Here is a 19142-nt window from a genome sequence, read left to right on the forward strand (position 1 = left end):
CTAGTACAATACTACGAGCCTTGCATCTAAATGGGATTCAGTTATCAGTAATTTTATTATTTACAAATGAACTTTTTCTGTGATGACAGGAGTGAAAGCAAATGTAGTTTCACCAGAAGTCAGGCAGAGGGGGCCAGAGAGCTGTGAAAATATTTGCTGCAGGTCAACAGATGGGCCTTTTGAAGACTTAACATTTGGGGTAGGTAAAAATAAATAAATAAATAAATAAATAAAAGATGCAAAGTTTTTAGCCCAGAGATGTTTTTTTTTTTTTGGCAGACAACAGTAAACACCATCTTTCATCCTCTCCTAGATTGTCTTCAACAGCAAACACTAACTTAAAACCGCTTAAAACTGCCCCCAAAGGATTTTTATTTTGCTGTATCGAGCTGTTCAGTTTCTAAACTATGAAAGCAAATGTTTATTTTTTTGTTTTGTTTCAAAAGTAAATCTTTTCTTAGCTTTAGAAATAAAATGGTTAAATCTTAGTGACGCCATTTTTGTGGTTTACATTCAGCTTCAGCTAAATAACTTGAAGTTTGTGACTGTAATTCTATCAAAGTTACTGCAGGGAAGTCAGTGCAATACAAAAAGGTAATATTTCACTTATTGGTTGGTCGGTTTCATGACCAAATGAAGAAATAAATCATTTAGACAGTGTGCTGACATGGAATTGCACCATATTTAGTCTCAGTGGACCATGTTGCTTGTAAATTAGCTGAAATTTAATAACTTTTTAAGACAGATTAAAGGTTCAGTTTACCCAAATCACAAGTAAAAAAAAAATAAATCTTTTTTTGCATTTGTAGAGTGGCAATCTTCTGCTGCCACTCATCCTGAATAATCTACAGATGTCACTATCTGTGATTTTATAGATTTTTCGATGGAAATTCATTGTTTTGTTGTTTTTTCTTTTCTTTTGGTGAACTTGCTCTTCGACCTGACTCTTCTATGTACCAGAAAGAGAACCCAGATTACGGTAAGTCTTAAACTGAAGAATTATTTGTCATATTACAAACATTTAACATAAAACAAAATGTGCAAAGACATACTTCACTGCAGTTTCATAAATTTAGAAGTCTTTGGTGAGGTTAGAAAACTCAATTTTGTCATTTTTTCTTTTGCCTTTACAGAAAAAACAATACATTCAGTAGAAATTGAAAGGGGGGAGGGGGGGCAAAGCAAAGGGTTTTACAATTGTCTTGGCACATCCAGCTCCAGACATAGTTTGTCGTCCTCCTTTATAGAATCTATTCAGATTGTGTTCAGCAACAAAGCAGTACACCTGCCACAAGCAGGGATTCAGTGTCTGGCTCAAGGGCACTTCTTATACTCAGAGTTTTACTCTCCCAGGTGGCAGCTGGGATAGTTTTAAGGATCCAGGCAAAGGCTTGCAGTCAACAGCAGCAGCAAACCAGTCCAGACTGGGACACTCGGTGGTTTGTTACCATCGTCTGTTGGTACTGAAGGCATCGGACTCCAAGTAGCAGGTGAACTACTTCCTCTAAACTCAGTCACAGTGGCACGTTTTGTTGTAGAAGCTATTGCAGAAGCTCTAGTAGCCAACGCTGCAGCTCCAGAGCTTTCTAGCACTGTCCTCCTGATAGACACTCCATCTTTGGGGGACTGCTGCTCTGACACGTCTCCGTCTGCAGTCTTGTACCACTGACACTGGAAGTCCTTCTTCCAGATCTCAGCTGGATCCGGTTCGGCTGTTTTAGTGTCTGTGTCTGGTTGTTCTGTCACTTTTGCTGCCTCAGGCTTAAAGGAAAGATATAAATTAATGTTAACTTTAGCAAAGACAAAAAGCTGCATCTCAGAGGAAATGTTTGACATGTTATGATATCAGTCTGAATCTGGTGATGTGACTGAAACTCAGAAAGACTTTTTTTATAGTGTTGACAATCAAAGCAATATTTCTACTTAATGACAAATGATTACCAAAGCTCCACTGAGAAATGTGCAAAATTTGATATGTAGCACAAATTTCACACTGTAATGAATGACAATTAAGTGGTTATTCTATTCTATTCTATTCTATTCTATTCTATTCTATTCTATTCTGCGTCTCCGTAAAGACAAAAATCTGGCATCCAAGGTCAAAAACAAGTGAAAATTGATAAATTGTGAAAATTTCATCAAACGTGGGTAAAATAATGACAGTTTTTGCAAAATGGTGTAATTTCATAGCATGCCCCATACAGACTTTGTAAAAAAAAACAAACAACAAAAACAACTGTTTACTAGCAGACAAATCAAAGAAGTGATTAGAGACATTCTCAAGGAATTTTCATTTTTTTTCAGCAAATTGTAGAAAGCTCATTTGTCTCACCAGTCTCCAATATGTTTATTAATCCTGCTACAAACAAGATTTCACTGTGGTTTCTGTAGAGATTGTTCTTAAAATACAGGTTCAAGTTTTTTTTTGTTTGTTTTTTTTTTTAACATAAATCTTGGTGACAACATCAAATGTGTTAAATTTATATGAGTGAGAACAGACTATATGTTTAAAACCTTTAAAACTTCAACACAAACTGATCCCTTTTCAGGGCAGTTGTGTTAGACCATGGTAGTTTTCGCTGTAGTTAGCTAATTAACCAGAAACTCCTCAGTTTAGATATGACCTGTTTTATTTTCCATGAGACTTGGTCACGACATGTACAATATATAAGCAGACCTTATCAACTGAACACACAGAAATCTTGAATTGCCGAAAACTTCATTTTCTCACCTTTTCTGTCACCTTTTCCGTCACCTTGTCTGGTGCTGTGGGTGGAGGTGGTAGATGGAGATATACGGAGCTCTCTGGGTTTTGTCGGACGCATCGACCCTTCCCCTGGCAAAGGGAGACTGAGCAGAGTCGGGTTGCTGTGGTTACGTTGATGGAGTAGGGTCCCAGGACTTTACGGACGAACTCTGCCAGGTCCTGACAGTCTCTCTGAGAAGCAAACGGTTTGATGATAAAAGAAACGGTGGAACTGGACGATAGTGTGATGGATGAAACTCAGGAGACATTATCATGGTCTCCTATTTAATGACAGAAGATGTGAGTCAGTTGCCTCTGCAGAGAACTGCATTTAATGCGGCGTGCATACATTTTTATATAATTAGGAAATTCTCTTGTCTGTTTCCAAGTTCCTCCCTCTCATGCTGTTTCAACCAATTAGAATCCTCCACCTGTGATTACTGAAGGATACAGGAGTCACTCTGCATGTTTCCTTTATAAGCTAATATTTTTCGTAAACAGTGCTGCATTTTTATGACAGATGAAAAAAAAAGAAAGACAAATGCAATGCGAAAGTTTTATGGCAGACAAGAAGCTAAAACTGTGTTTATGAACTGAAATCCAGGAAAAAATGGACGTACATATGAATATGAGTGGCCAGATAAACTCTGCACTAGAGGAAATACAGTGCTGTGAAAAAGAAATCGAACTTGTTTTCCAAAAAAAAGTGATTAGCCACAGTTAATTCATGGTTTAACAAGAGGGCCAATTACTTTTTCACACAGGGCCAGGAAGCTTTGAATAGTTTTTTTTGCCTTCATAAATAAGATAAATTATAAATAAATAAAGATAAAATATAGATAAATTTTAAAAACTGAATTTTGTGTTTACTTGGGTTACCTTTGTCTGATATTTACATTTGTTTGGTGATCCTGAACATTGTAGTGGGGAAATATGTAGTATATAAAGTATGCACTTTGTGTAAGTGTAAAGTCATTACCTCAGTCTTCGTTTCACTTTTCTCCCAGAAGACAACTCCTGCTGTTCCCATGGCAGCACTTTCTCCAATGGTGCTGACCAGGTCATCCTGTACAGAGAAAATACCAAATGAAAGAAAACATCTACAAAAAAAGAGAAAAACACAATTCCAACCTGGATTTGTTCTCTTTTACAAGTAACGTTTCAAATGTAAGAATTAGGAAATAAACTGTGCTTTGATACTACTGGAGCCTACTTCTGCCCTTCTTCATTTTGTTGTTGTTTTATTATTGATTCTTTTCTAAAAGATGCGCTGCATTCCAATCCAAAGCTCACTCTGACTGGAATAATCTGCCTTCTTTAAGATCTATCACCCTATATTTTTCAATGCTTCGGGTCATCTTGGATCAGCCTGTTTGTGCTTTTAATTTTTAGTTCATTAGGGCTTGAAATAATTGGAAATCAAGCCACTTCAGTTGATGATGCAATTCTGTGTCTCTGTAACTGATTTTTTCTTCAGTAGCTGAAGTCGATGGGTGAAGGTGAGCTGTCTGTGTGTTTGTAGCGTTTGTTATATAATCATGTGTTTTATGTTTCCTTTTCAACATTTCTAAGATGCAATTCATTTGTAGCCCCCCTGAATCAGACACTAGATATATAATTCTTATCACATGTAATTTCTTACCTGTGATAACAGAGTATTAGTCGATGCGTAGACGCTCTTGACAAAAGGAAACACAGGAAGATCAAACTCTGTTCCGGCCAGAGATGAGACTCGAAGTGCTTCTTTTATTTGACTCGATAAATAACGCTTGGCTCCGGCAGTTCCACTCTGTAGGAAAGAGGACATGCAGCACACATTTTTACAACGGAAGTAGGTAAACAACAATAATCTCAGTTATCTTTATTCTTTTAAGCTCACTCCACAGGGTTTTTCTTGTGTGTACATCAGAATGTTTCACAGCAGCCTGAGCACTTGAAACTAGGTTGCCTTTGTCTGAAAATGTCAACTCTTCAGGCCAGTTCATGCCTTACATATCAGCAAGGGTAGACAAATCTGGAAGGGTTAAGGTTAGGACTGTCAATGCTGCAAACATGACAACAGCACAGGTGCCAGGAAAACAAATACTGCTCAAAACAAATGTGTGTTTAGAGAAGATACCAGGCAAAGACATTCTCTGACATCCACATCTTTATAGTTGTCATTTAAATATTTGTAATTACAGTAATTGCTGCAGGACTTTGGAGGTGATGTGATTTGTTCATGCTTTCCATCCTGTGCGATGTCCATCCACTGTGCTCGAGACACTTTAGGAATAATTATATTAACATGGAGCTACAGTCTAATCTGTAACTAGCTGCTATGCTATAGTGTGGTGGATGAAACTCAAAAATTAGTCAGAGAAGAGACATCTGAGTTAATTGTCTCTGCAGAGATTAGTAACTGATTTTCATACTGTGCAGAAGTGTTTATATTACTGGAAAAGTCTCACTTCTGTTTACAATGTCCTACACCTCAGGCTCTTTCAACCAATTAGAATCCTGCATCTATGATTATTGATGAGTTTGGCTGCCCAATGAGACAGGGAACATTGTTTTTCTTAACCTATGCTTGACTTTTTTGACACAGGTAAATAAAAAATGAAGACAAATGCAATGCAAAGGTTTTGAGGCATTGAGAAACATCCACAGGAGTCTTGTGTAGTTTTCTGTGTTAAGTGTGGAAGGCAACCTATGTGCACCTGTTGTAGTAAAGACAGAACCTTGTGTCTGCTTGAAAGTCAGGAAACCATAACTTTGGTCTTTTGGTTTGTTGGCTTTACTCTTGCTATATCTCTGGGCTTTCAGGGATTTTCATAAAGTCAAACGAATTGTAGAGGTTTTCGGTTTTATTCTACAAGTTGGCTTTCTGCAGTCAGGGAGTTCCATCCATCCAGTTTCTATACACCACTTAATCCTCATTAGGGTCGCGAGGGGGCTGGAGTCTATCCCAGCTGACTTAGGGCGAAGGCAGGGGACACTATGGACAGGTCGCCAGTCTGTCGCAGGGCTACATATACAGACAAACAATCACACACACATTCACATCTACGGGCAATTTAGAGTTACCAATTACCTCAGCATGTTTTCTGTATGGAGTTTGCATGTTCTCCCTGTGCATGCATGGGTTTTCTCCGGGTACTGCGGCTTCCTATCACAGTCCAAAAATATTCTGAGGTCCAGGGTGTCCCCTGCCTTTGCCCCACGGCAGCTGGGATAGGTTCCAGCTCCCCCACGACCCTAAAGAGGATAAAGCGGTGTATAGATAATGGAAGGATGGATGGATGTTTTTGGACTGTGGGAGGAAGCTGCAGTACCCGGAGAAAACCTACACATGCACAGGGAGGACATGCAAACTCCATGCAGAAAGCTCCCAGGCCCAGGCCAGGATTTGAACTGGGGATCTTCTCGCTGCAAAGTGAAAGTGGTAACCACTACAACACTGTGCAGCCCAGTCAGGAAGTTGTTTTCATTAATTTAATTTAATATCTGTAATGATAATTTTCTAGGTTTTGATGCCCCCTGTATGGATTATACTCTATTCTGTTGTTGTAGCTTGAAGATATGAGTGGGCATGAACAGTTAGTACAAGCAAATACAATAAAAGGTCCCCACCTGCAGCTTCTCTAAGGTGAACAGAGGGTAGAGGGCAGAGCTTCTCTTCCACAGCCACAGAAGCTCGTTGTTCAGGCCCATCTCTGCAGCAGGGCACTGGCCAGTGTAGTTGCCTAACGTGGTTTGTGTGGGGTTGCTGTTGTAGCAGCTGGGGTAAGGAGACATTCCCCACAATGCTTTGGGCCGTAACCTTTTGACCTCCCGGAGAGTCTCTGTCATTACTGACTGGGCTGCTGCCTCGAAGTCCACCTGTGGCAAGATAAGCAGATATTTTAAGTTTTTTCAGTTTGTGATCAAACCATTTTTTAAAGGTGAATTCCCACGATTTCAACCATCGCACTAGTGCACTTGGCCAGTTGATGAAGGGGGGTGTTCATCACTGGAGGCCGACAGCATTAGCATTAGCATGGATATCTCCATCTTTGCATTTTTTCTTCTGTTTTCAAACATGGGCGAAGTGAAGTGTGACATTAGAGTAGGTAGGTCCACGTGATACAGCACGACTGGCCAATCCAAAGTAACGCTGACCCAGAGGTGACTGCAGTCCACAAGACTGTGATATAGCAATGCTTAATGACAGTAAAGCAGTGGGGAGAGGAGGGGTACTCCGAGCATTCAGATATTCTGGTCCAGTCCTAATGCTGAGATGATAAAATTTGGCAAAAGCTTCTGTTGTGGAAGTTCAGCGAGGTCAAGAGAGTATGAGGAGGCAGATGCAGACACACTGGAGACTGACATATATTTGTCGCAGAAGTTCATCGATGTCGAGAGAATGAGAAAGCAGGTTGTGAGCAAGGTTTACTGACAGCAGAAGTGACACCAACAGAGCAGCAGCTATTGCAAGCAATGGCAGCAACAGTTCTGAGGGTTCTCTCTTATCTTCAGGTGTATATTGTAATTGGGAGAGGGGTCAGATTTAGATTAAAAACCAACATGAAGACAACTCATAGGCTAAATCATGTCAGAATAGACAATATCTAACCTTGACCAAAACAGAGAGTCCTGCCCAGATAGCAAACTATGGGTGAATCAATGTTGAACCTATGTTGAGACCTAACGTAGAAATTATACAGAAAGCGCAAGGTTGATAAAATGTTGAGTCAACGTTTGCTTACATAGATTACATGTTTGCAAACACAGATTCAACATTAATTAAACATTGACTTGTCAAACATTTTAATTAAACCAAAATACAATGTAGATTCAATGGCATCTTTTAAACACAAACTTCAGTGTTGACAAAATGTTGTTGAATCAACGTTGATCCAAACATCAATCTTCAACCGTAACCAAAATTCAACCTTCTTAACCCTAATTCAACATTGATTTAACATCTTTTGCTATCTAGGTAAAGTGTGATTTATGGTTGAAAAGCAAACGTCGACTCAACATTTTATCAACCTTGCACTTTCTGTATAATTTCAACGTTAGGTCTCAACATAGATTCAACATTGATTCACCCATAGTTTGCTATCTGGGTGGTATATCTTCCACCTACAGCGTCTGACTGTCGGAAGATAATTTGGGATTATGTCAGCAAAGAGCTGCAAGGAAATACACTGACAGTCAATAGAAACTTTGAGACCATATTTTTCAACATAATTTTTTTTTTGAAGCCCGAAACTGGATTTTCTTCATATGAATCATTTGTTTAGCATATTGGCATACAGAAACAAAAATCTAAAGTTTCAAGAATGATTTCAAAATAAAGAATTTCACAAAAGAAAACGGCACCTGCCAAACACAAAGTCACAACAGTCAATACCGAGTATGGCCTCCATTTGCTTCGATGCAGGCAGCAATCCGTCGGCGCATGCTTTGGACCAGGCTTCTGATTGTGGGTTGGGAACAGCCCATACGCCTGGCTACATCACTGTAGCTCAAACCGGCCTCCACCATACCCCGTGCCCGGAGACGTTGTTCATGTGATAGACGCGGCATGATGCTGTTCACTGGACTAACAATGGTGGCCTTTTTTGGGCCTTTATATAGGCCTTCAAAACCCATTCTCAAATTGTGCAGATACTCACTGAGTATTGCTTGGTGTATATTTGGTTCACTTTTGCAAAGTGACCAACCCATGTGCAATGAATCATGACAAAATGACAACTCATCATTATCTCAACTACCAGGGCACTAGATCATCAGTAAAGCCACAATGAATAATTACAACCCCCTACAAGTAGAATTCTGCGTACATTTCTACCTCAAAGTTTCTATTGACTGTCAGTATACCTTAGAAAGGCGAAAGAGTAATTTTTCCTTCACAGTTTCAACTGAATTAACTATAGTTTTACTAGTTTCAGTTTTATTACTGGCCAGTTTAACAGATTAGTAAATAGCATTGTGACTTTCCATAGTCTTCACTAGTGCCTGATAACCTGATTATAGGGCTTCAGCTAATAGTCCGGCATAACTTCAAATGTCCTGAACAAGACCAGCTTGCTGTTAAAACGCATGTTATAGGATGCACATATAGTCAGCCAATTCATGAGATTTTTTTAGCCATTAAAAAGAGCCAAACAACTTGCTTCCTACTGTTTTTACTCATTAAGCTAAGCTGCTGGTTGTGACCTTGTATTTACTTCACAGATAAGTGAGTCTTGTGGATCTTTTCATTAAAATGTGTTTCCAAAAAAGTATTTCTTTAGTTCACTGAATTAGCCACAAAAAAACAAAACAGTTAACAATTTCTAAATATGTATATATTTATATTAATGTAAGTATAACTTAAATATACTATATGAGATGAATGATATATATGTCAGGGTAGAGACTGCGATTTGGTAGAATTGGAGTTTCTACCAGTAGAGATTGCGATTGGAGTCTCTACCAGTAGAGATTGCGATTAGAGTCTCTACCAGTAGAGATTGCAATTGGAGTCTCTACCAGTAGAGTTTGCGATTGTAATCTCTACCAGTAGAAACTCCAATCCTACCAGTAGAGATGGAACTTTAAATCTGACCCCTGCCCTGACCCCTGACCCTAACCTTAAAAGTCTAACCTTAGCCCTGACAAATCTCTACTGGTAGGATTGGAGTTTCTACTGGTAGAAATTGCGATCGCAGTCTCTACTGGTAGAGACTCCAATTCTACTGGTAGAGGTTGCGATCGCAATCTCTACTGGTAGAGACTCCAACTCTACCAAATCGCAGTCTCTACCCTGGCATATACATATATTGTATACATGTGCTTGTTTGCATATTTAAGCAGAAGATCAAAGTTTCTGAGATATTTCCAAACTGGACAAATTTACTGATTTCCTTTTGCCTTTGAACAGATCCTGGCTTTCTGTTTCCTACCGTTTCTAATCTTTATGCAAAGCTAAGCTAAACAACTGCTGGTCGTAGTACCTAAATGATATATGCATGTGCTGTGATAGAAGATTTTATACATATTACCCACCTCAGATTTTAGCTTAAAATGATCCCCTTAAACCACAAGTCAAGTAGATTTCTATCATGTTAATTACAATTTTTCCATTTTATCTGAATTCACATCATCTTGTTGTTTGCATGTTTGTTTGTTTTTTTATCACAGCTCATAGATCTTTTTTTTTTTGTAGGGAAGCCGATGAAAAAATGAGTAGTCTGTAAAGGATTTTTCCAAACTGGCTAAATTTACTGAATGACATCAAAGTATAGTTTTCTTTTTTTTTCTTTCTTTGGTGAAGCTTTGATGTAGAAAATTCTGCAGAAAATCCTGCTTAGTCATGGTGAGTCATCACATAAAATACAGCAATAGCTCTTGTGTTTTTATCCTGCCTGCCATATTGCTTCTTCATTTTCGTGACTAATTTTTCCTCCTTTGGTACGTCTTTAAAGGTGCTCACATCACGGCTTGGAAATATTGCCAGTATAATTACAATACCTCAGTGTAATGACCAAAAGGGACTGTTGTGGGGTTGTTAGTGACCACGTTCCGTTTGCATTTTCCATCAAAGATTTTCACTTGAGAGGAAATCATACCCACACCACCCACCCCCCGCATCTGCCTGCAGCTTTGAAAGTTTTCTCTCTGTCACTGCTCCCTCAACCCTGAGCTTATGCTGCTTTCATTTTCATGCACGGCTTCCTTTTTCTCTTATCAGTATTTAGACTTCCCTACCTGTGACCACTTCTCCACCTCTTCTGAGGTCCAGCTGGGAAAGAAAGACTTCATCAAGTTCCTCGACGCCTCCTGATACGTCGCCTGCTTCTCCTGGTTCCTCGACCACTGAGGGACCCACTCTGCCCAGCGCAGCACCCCCAGCCCCAGGTACCTCGGTGCGGGTAGAGCTGACTCCAGGTCCTGCTGTGTCTTTTGGAGGTGGCTGTCCAGGCGAGTGTGCTGCGGCAGCCCCCCATTGACCGGTGTGTCTTTGTCCACAAAATATGGATAATTCCCCAACGTGTCCTCGTAAAAGACGGCTACACGGCCTTCACGTTCCATCCCAAAAGACCTGGGATCTGGCCGACCGGAGCACGAAGAGTCACGGATGCCCCAGAATATAATGAAAGGCTGTCCAGACAGGAGAGGAGGTCGGGCTGGCCGGGGTGGACCGGCTGTACAGAGGCCGGTGAAGTCAGCAAGTACAAGGAGGAGGAAGACGACTGATGAAGATGCTAAGCGAATCCTGAGGCTGCACAATGCCAATTTGAGTTCTGGATGTGGATCTGGATGCCACTGGGGTTCAGTCCACGCCATTGAATCAGTCACCTCTCAGGCTCTCACCACTTCAGGCCCTCGGAGCCGATCATGTTCCTGGAAAACACAGCAAATGTCAAACATTCATCAGTTCCCATCTGTTTTCACAGAAACTACATTTTCTTGCTTTGCACTAATTGGAGCCACTTTTAACTTGAAGAAAAGCCTTTATTTAAACCATTTTTACTTAAGATCTTGAGCAACCATTATGCTGGCCTCTGGAAGTCCTCCGATTTTGTTTGCTATTGCTTTAATCTTGTCTTGTACTGTGTGCTGAAATGCCCCCACTATAGTCAGAAACAACTGCAAGCTATTCAACATGCATGTAAACAGAGCTGGATTTGGCTTTGCAAATCCACTTTGGATGTTTGTTAAAGCTCAAGGGTACACACAATAAGTTTTCATGCAAACGCAAACTGTAATTTTGTGCATGAGGAGAGTCCATAGGGCTGCTGTAGAGAAACCCACCCACTGTCCACCCACAGTTGTGTTCACTTCTGCAGTTTATTCTCAAGACTGCGTGGGAATGTGCAGACTTTCTGACATCTCCTTCTATCCTCTGTTAAATTTATTGCACCCATTAGACACCTTCATGTTTTTTTAGTGTAAAAAGTTCAGTGGCCTGACATGTTTTGCAGCAATGCTCTCACAGCTTTCACCTGACCCAGGGTCCAGTTGGCACGAATAACTGAGAAACCATCCAATTTCAATACTGTGGTTACAATACTGGATCGCAACTGAGAACATAAAGAAATTAGTTTCTTAGATAAACAATAGACAACATAATAGAAGTTCCAAACATCCATCCATCCATTCTCTATACACTGCTTTATCCTCACTGGGGTTGCGGGGGGTGCTGGAGCCTATCTCATCTGACTCGGTCGAAGGCAGGGGACATCCTGGACAGGTCGCCAGTCTGTTGTAGGGCTACATATACAGACAAACAATCACTCTCACATTCACACCTACGGGCAATTTAGAATAATCAATTAACCTCAGCATATTTTTGGGACTGTGGGAGGAAGCCGGAGTGCCCGGAGGAAACCCACGCATGCAGAGGGAGAACATGCAAACTCCATGCAGAAAGATCCCAGAACCAGGGATCTTCTTGCTGCAAGGCGAAAGAGCTAACCACAAGACCACCATGCCGCCCAAGTTCCAAACATGATTTTAAGAAAATAAAATAAAATCTTACGGAAATATTGTTCCTGTCAGTCAGTTTTCTATAAGTTTTGTTCTAATGGTTGAATTCGCCACTAAAAACTCCTCTCTGTGTATCAAAGTTGCAGTTTTAGAAGTGTTTTTCTTTAGAAACAATCAGTTTCTGGAATAAAATGGTTTAAATTTAACCCCACAACATGACACAGAAAGTCGGAATAGTCATACAGAAAGTCAGAATAATGACATAGAAAGTCAGAATAATGATACAGAAAGTCGGAATATTGAGACAGAAAGTCAGAATAATGACATTGAAAGTCAGAATAATGATACAGAAAGTCAGAATAGTTAAATAGACAGTCAGAATAATGATACAGAAAGTCTGAATAGTGACATAGTCAGAATAATGATACAAAAAGTCAGAATAGTGATACAGAAAGTTGGAATAGTGATAGACAGTCGGAATAATGATACAGAAAGTCAAAATAACGATACAGGATGTTGGAATAGTAATACAGAAAGTTAGAATAATAATAGAAAGTCAGAAAAGTGATACAGAAAGTCAAAATAGTGATTCAGAAAGTCAAAATATTGATACAGAAAGTCAGAATAACGATACAGAAAGTCAGAATAATTATGTAGAAAATTCTTTAGGTTCGTTTAGCTTCAAGGTCAAAATGCTATACTGAGACAGTGGCTGCTTATTTTGCTCATAATCTGTCTTCTAGCACTTAAAATAACACCATTTGGACATGTTAATGATGCAAAAAAACCTGTTTTCACTGGAGGGCTTCTTTAAATATTGTTAAACTGTGATACAAATATCTGCAGTCATTTTATTTTTGTAGATTTGTTCATACCCAAAATGTAGTAATGAGCTGAATGAATAATGAAGTACGGGACATGTTCTGCAATATTACTTGTAGCTCGGCCAATTTCTCTCTCAAAGCATAATTTCCCGACACTGAGCAGATGAAAATGTTGGCAGGTTGGTTCTAAAGGGGTAAATTGCAATTTATACCTAATTTAATATGATATCCAGTCATTTACTTTGTCTTCATGTCACTAAACAGCTTCATTCTGGGAAGTAAAACTACTTTTTAACTGCACTTTTTCCTTCCTGTTGTCTCACACTGGGGAAGCCAATGTAAAAACACATCTATGCGTTTGTTCTCATTTATTGAGACGCTATTGCTGAGCACAGTCACATTTATAACACTGTTTGCTTACAATTAACTTCATGAGTCATTTTCAATTGAGAGTGTGACCACTGTTTGACTCAACATAGCTAATTTGAATCATAATGAGGAGCTAATGTGTGCACCAGATTATCCAGTCGCTTCAGTGAAAGAAAACTGAGATCAAATGTACGTTTAGTCCAGTACGACATTACAACACATTTTTTAAAAATACAGGCTTTTAAAAATCTAATTGCTTTGTTGTTTTGGATCCACTGCAGTTTAGATTTTACATTTCAGAGCTGCAGAATTTTACATTCAGTGTATTCATAAAATGCAACGCACGTTTGGAGTAAATTGAAACCAATTCAAGAAAAAGACAGTCACCTGCATCTTTACCATGCACAGTTTTATGACTGTTAATTTTAGGAAAAAAACACAGCTACTTTTGACCAAGTTCCAAATATAAGTTTTATATGAAAAAAAGTCATGTAAATATCCTTTCTGTCAGCCAATTGTCTTTTAGTTTGTTTCTGATAATTGAGTTAATCACTAAATCTCATCTCTCTTTATTGAAGTGTATTAATTTAGTTGTGGACAACACACAAATACAGACAGAACTAGAGAAGTTTTCACTCATAAATAAAATGCTACATCCTCAAGTGTATTTCCAAATAGTAAAAATGTGAAAAAACAACATAGCTCCCCAAAACCTGCTTCTTTTGACCAAGGTCCAAACATGAGTTTTATAAAAAAAAATTATGTAAATATCCTTTCTGTCAGCTAGTTGTCTTTTGAAGTCATCTCCGTTCAATAAAGTTTAACAATTTAATTACTGACAAGACACAAATACAGACAAATCTATTGAAGTTTTTTGTTTTCAATCAACAATAGAAACAAACTAAAATGCTGCATCCTCAGGTGTATTTCTAACATGTAAAAACATAAAAGAATGTGACATGAGAACAGCATCTCCTTTTTAAAATGCTGCAGCGAAACAAACTTTTGAACACTTATGGTGTATTTTGCACTTAACTAATAGAATATTTTACACTTTATTGTGCATTTTTGTGCTTTATTTTTCTTCTTATTAGATTTATTTTATGCTTATTTATTTGTATTTGTAGTGGTAGTCGCTTTAGTCTTTCTGCTTGAATGCCACCCTTTAGGTATTTCTATTCTATTTTATAATGTGGCCGTAAAATAAGGCCTGATTAGGGTGACATTTGTTCATCTGGTGGGGAAACGCATTGTACTGTTGCTGCCCAGCTTCACTGAAACACTTTTGTTCAGCAGGTAGCACAAGATAAAGCAAAACTGGAAACTCTTTTAAATGATGTGTAGTTGCTTTGTGTAGGCGCTTAAACTGAATATGACGGGATACTCTGCATGGCTTTAAAAGAAAATACCACAGGAGAAACAGAAGACCACTTTGTTCAAATGAAAAACTTTTTAAAAGAACCCGTAGCTTCATTAACTATGCGAAGTGACTCAAAAGAGACCCGTGTTTCATCATCATCAAAGACTAATTTAACCAGCAGACCAAAAAATTGACGGTATTTCTGGTGTAAAGTCATGTAACTTTGTGAAACCCATGAAGTCCAGTGGTGCTATTAGCTGCACTGTGGTTTTCAGCCTGTATTTAGTTGAATTTTCTGAACAGAGATATGCATGTTTATTCATGATGGGCACTATTAAAGGGTTATCCTCGGTTGCAATGCATCTGGAAGCGTGTTCCCTTCCCGTGTTTTCAGATTTGACTGAGCTGACCCAGGCTCTGCCGGACAGGATTTTGGGGTTGAAGAGGTAACTTTGAGTTTAATCGTAGATTTCCAGGCTTAAGAGGGAAGTTCACGTCTTGCCATTGCCACGGCAAAGACTCCTGGCAGGTTGTGTTCAAGATAACCGATCAACTGGTATAAAAATACTGCAGACAGACCAGTTCATTCTCTTCTTATAATGGCACCAGCATGTGTAGAAGATACCACCATGCCAGTGTAAGGAAGATGAGAAATTTTGTTTTTTAATTTTTTATTTCTCTGATGGTAAAAATAATTCTTAGAGGAGGAAACTCCACTTGTCTTTTTTCTGTTGCATTTCATTGCTGAATAGGCCACTGTGTAGCTTAATAATCCTAAAACAGAGATGCATTAAAGCACTGAAGCCTTGTTCTTGTTGACCTTGTTGACTTGTATGCGACTGAATCTGGATCTTGTACGATGTTTCAACAATGAGGGGTTTTATGGTGGACATTGAGCTCTCTGTGTCTAGGGTTAAGTTCTACCTGCCCAAAGAGTTTAGCCCTAATAGGTTCTGGAGAACAGCTGGAGTCAAGGAAACTTGCATAGCTTCTGACTGCCTTAATCCAGATGCCTATCCCCTTTTTTCTAATAGTTAACCTATTTAGTCAAATTACTCTACTCTACGTCTCTTAACAGCAGATTTTCCTCTAAATAGATAGATTTGGCCTTTTGTAAATTTCTAGGTCTAGATTTAGAGGTTAGGAAAAAGCCCCAGGGATAAGTTTAAAATTCTATATTACTTGTTGACAGGAACAGCCCTTAAGAACAATCAGTGTCTCATTCATACAATCACCCAACGTTTTACTACCATCAGATCTCAGCTACAAAAGGATAGATAGTAAAGGCACCAATAGTTTAACAGGTCAAAGATAAGAACAGTTCATCGTATATTTGTGTAGGTATATAGATTGTATACTGAATGCTCTTTACTTGTTTCACAGTGAGAAAATGTTATACACTGACGAATGGAGTGATAAACACTTTTAATGTCATAGATTTGCAAAAAAAAGTCTACCTACTGGTTTGAATTATATTTTTATATTTGCCCTGTAAATGCTCCTAAACACAACAGCAGCTGAAAGAAAGACACTGCAACTGTCTTACATGCCATAACAATAGACTACATGTACATACTGAATTGAAGGGTTTGGAAGCAGAGTGGTCTAGCCCACTTTCTACAGCTTTTGAGGAAAAATGGGTTCAAAGTTTTGTGTTTTCAAGAACGTTTTAACATTCAAAGCACCACTGTAATGCTATATCTGGGTTGACGGTTAAACCACTCTGCTTTTAACCTCCTCATCTACTCATACCTTCATAATAAATCTATTAAGCAGAATCAGAAATACTATCACGATCACAGAGGGCACATTTACTTTTGTTAGAATTGTTTCCATTGAAAGACTTAAAAAGAAAAACCTAAACATGAGTCAAAAAATACAGTATAAAGTACAAGCAAAAATCTAAAAATGTACATTAAATACAGTGAAAATACAGTTTAACTTCAGCTTGTACAGTAATCTTTCCCACCTTTCTTTCCTGATTTTAGCTGCAGCCACTGTGTTGCTTTCAGCTTGTTTTATATCGTCTAAATTCCCTACATTGAATATACTTAATTTACCTCTAGGGATTAATAAAGTCAGTAAGTCTCTAAGTCTACACTGGTTTAGGATTTTTTTTTCATCCTTTGAGAAGTATGCAGCTTGAGACATGTTCATGTTTGTGATTAATCGTCTGGTGCCACTGGATTAACAACGAGTTGAGGACCAGCTTTGTTTGACAGTTTGTTTGACTCAGATTATATCCCCACACTGTATCACACTGTACACACTGTGCATTTTAGGACCGCTAAAACTGAGGCATTTGGAAACACTACTTTACCCATTTTAGTTGCATTTTAGTCACAAACTGAGAAATGTGGAAACAATGACGCAGATTGCTACTATTCTGTAGAAATGTAAGTACAATTCTCACCACTGTGTGTCCTACAATTGGGTACGTTATCTAGCATGCCTCATCTGCACATGTGAAAGGCAGACATAATCTTTCTTTTTGCTTTAGTTTTAGTCTTATTGTATGTATTTCACTGTATTATCTTTTTCCAGGCCTCATTTGTGTCCATTTGCTTTAACATCTAAGTTTTCTTAGTGAGGGACCTGTGAAGTTTGTCTTATCATATTTTGTAGTTTATCTTATTACCTCCGCCAGGAGGATATGTAATCACCGGAGTTTGTTTGTCTGTCCGTCTGTGTGTGTGTCCGTGTGTGTGTGCGTCTGTTTGTCTGTTAACAGCATAACTCAAAAAGTCATGGACGGATTTTCACCAAATTTTTACAGGATGTCCGGAAAAGCAAGAGTAAGAATCGCTTAGATTTTGGAGGTGATCCGAATCACCGTCTGGATCCAGGAATTTTTTGAAGGTCGAAGGACAATTGAGAGATGGCCTGGCGGCCATCTCTCAATTGGACAGAAATTGGTGAAAATCCGTCCATGACTTTTTGAGTTATGCTGTTAACAGACAAACAGACACACACACACACGGACACACACACAGACGGACAGACAAACGGCATGGCGGAGGTATGCGCTCTCCGAGTGCTTTTCTAGTTTCATCTTTGACACTTGTGTTTTCGTCCTGATATGGCGTTTTCTGTCTCTATGTTTGTCCTCTGATTTACCTTTTTCTGTAAGAAAGCCGAGACATGACCACTACTGGGTATTTTAAAGTAGATTGTGAGTTATCTTTGTTAGAATATGTTGTGTATTTAAGGAAATCTCGAATCTTTCTTTTCTTTTAAAACATCCAAACTAATGCAACCATGAGCCCCATATAGAGACGCTTTACTCCCTGCAGACATTTTAAAATGTTACAAGCAGGAACATGCACAGTTGTCATAACAAAAATAAAATGTAAGATGGCAAACATCCCATTTGTGGATTTACAATTGCACAAACACATTTTAAAAACCCAAAACTAAAACATAAAATACTACAATAAATCAGCTCAAATAAAAGAAATGTTAAAATCCTACATTTAGGAAGGAAAATAGATATACAACTGTCCAGATAAGCATTTTAAATTTCAAATCAGATAATAAATCAGACATCAAAAAAATTGAAAAAAAAATCACACACAACTAAATAATCCACCTCCTGCTTCATGTTTACACCATTTACACTTATGTGTTATAAGGCTAATTAGTTTACACATTATCAGATTATTATTATTTCTAACATCAGGCAAAATCTCTCATCTGGATAAAAATTGTTTGAAAATGTAAACTTATTATTGTGTTTCTAGTGAGAGTGAAGCCAGAAAACATCGATATTTCCTGGTTGCTGTATGCTGAACTTGCTTTGTAGTGCATTTCCTTGATTTCATCACAGTATAGGTGCAAAATATGTTTCTAATGAAAATGAAGGATCTTCTTGAAGCTATTTCATCTCAAGTTTTGTCATTTTCAAAGATGTCCCTGCACATCCATGCTGGCAGTAAAAAACTGTGTCCGTATTATGATTTGAACTTGCAGATACACCTTATCTGCATGTCATTACCTGGGAATGGAGATGCACCCATAGTTCTGACTTGTATTTTAAATTGAGGAATATTATCTTTCCATAAAGTATTCCCTCATTAGGAGTTTTGTTCAACATTTAACTGGATGTTTATCTCCCGCTGATGACTGGATTAGAAGTGAAAACATCTCCACTCATTTATTCAGTCTTTTTCTTTTTGCTGTTGTAATGCTTTCTGTCACATTTAGCTCCATTGTGTCATCTCATGTTCCCATTCGTTTGGTGTTAACAAGGCGCTGCAGCATTTATATATTCTCCAACTTATTTGCCCTCCGCGAGGAAACTTGTCATATTTCAGTGAAAAAGGTCCAACGATTGCTTGTTAGCAGCCACAAACTCCTCTGAGGACCACCGATCGCTGCATGCTCACAAACAAGCCATTAAAAA

The 19142-nt window shown here is 38.5% G+C and overlaps 1 protein-coding gene across 1 annotated transcript in view; it reads right to left on the reverse strand.

The window, feature by feature from the left end:
- Window positions 1-4: 4 nt before the first annotated feature.
- The window catches only part of si:dkey-72l14.3 (Glyco_hydro_56 domain-containing protein), a 28368-nt gene continuing 9230 nt past the window's right edge, over window positions 5-19142 (reverse strand). Inside the window, exons 2-7 of the mRNA XM_051949370.1 lie at window positions 10466-11101; window positions 6359-6607; window positions 4389-4535; window positions 3726-3812; window positions 2732-2938; window positions 5-1761 (exon numbers count right to left, since the gene is read on the reverse strand). Coding sequence (XP_051805330.1) covers window positions 1372-1761; window positions 2732-2938; window positions 3726-3812; window positions 4389-4535; window positions 6359-6607; window positions 10466-11044 — 1659 coding nt within the window. The 5' untranslated portion in view covers window positions 11045-11101 and the 3' untranslated portion in view covers window positions 5-1371. The remainder of the gene's footprint in view (window positions 1762-2731; window positions 2939-3725; window positions 3813-4388; window positions 4536-6358; window positions 6608-10465; window positions 11102-19142) is intronic.

The sequence above is a fragment of the Acanthochromis polyacanthus genome, chromosome 6 (assembly GCF_021347895.1).
Source record: "Acanthochromis polyacanthus isolate Apoly-LR-REF ecotype Palm Island chromosome 6, KAUST_Apoly_ChrSc, whole genome shotgun sequence".
Lineage (NCBI taxonomy): Eukaryota > Metazoa > Chordata > Actinopteri > Pomacentridae > Acanthochromis > Acanthochromis polyacanthus.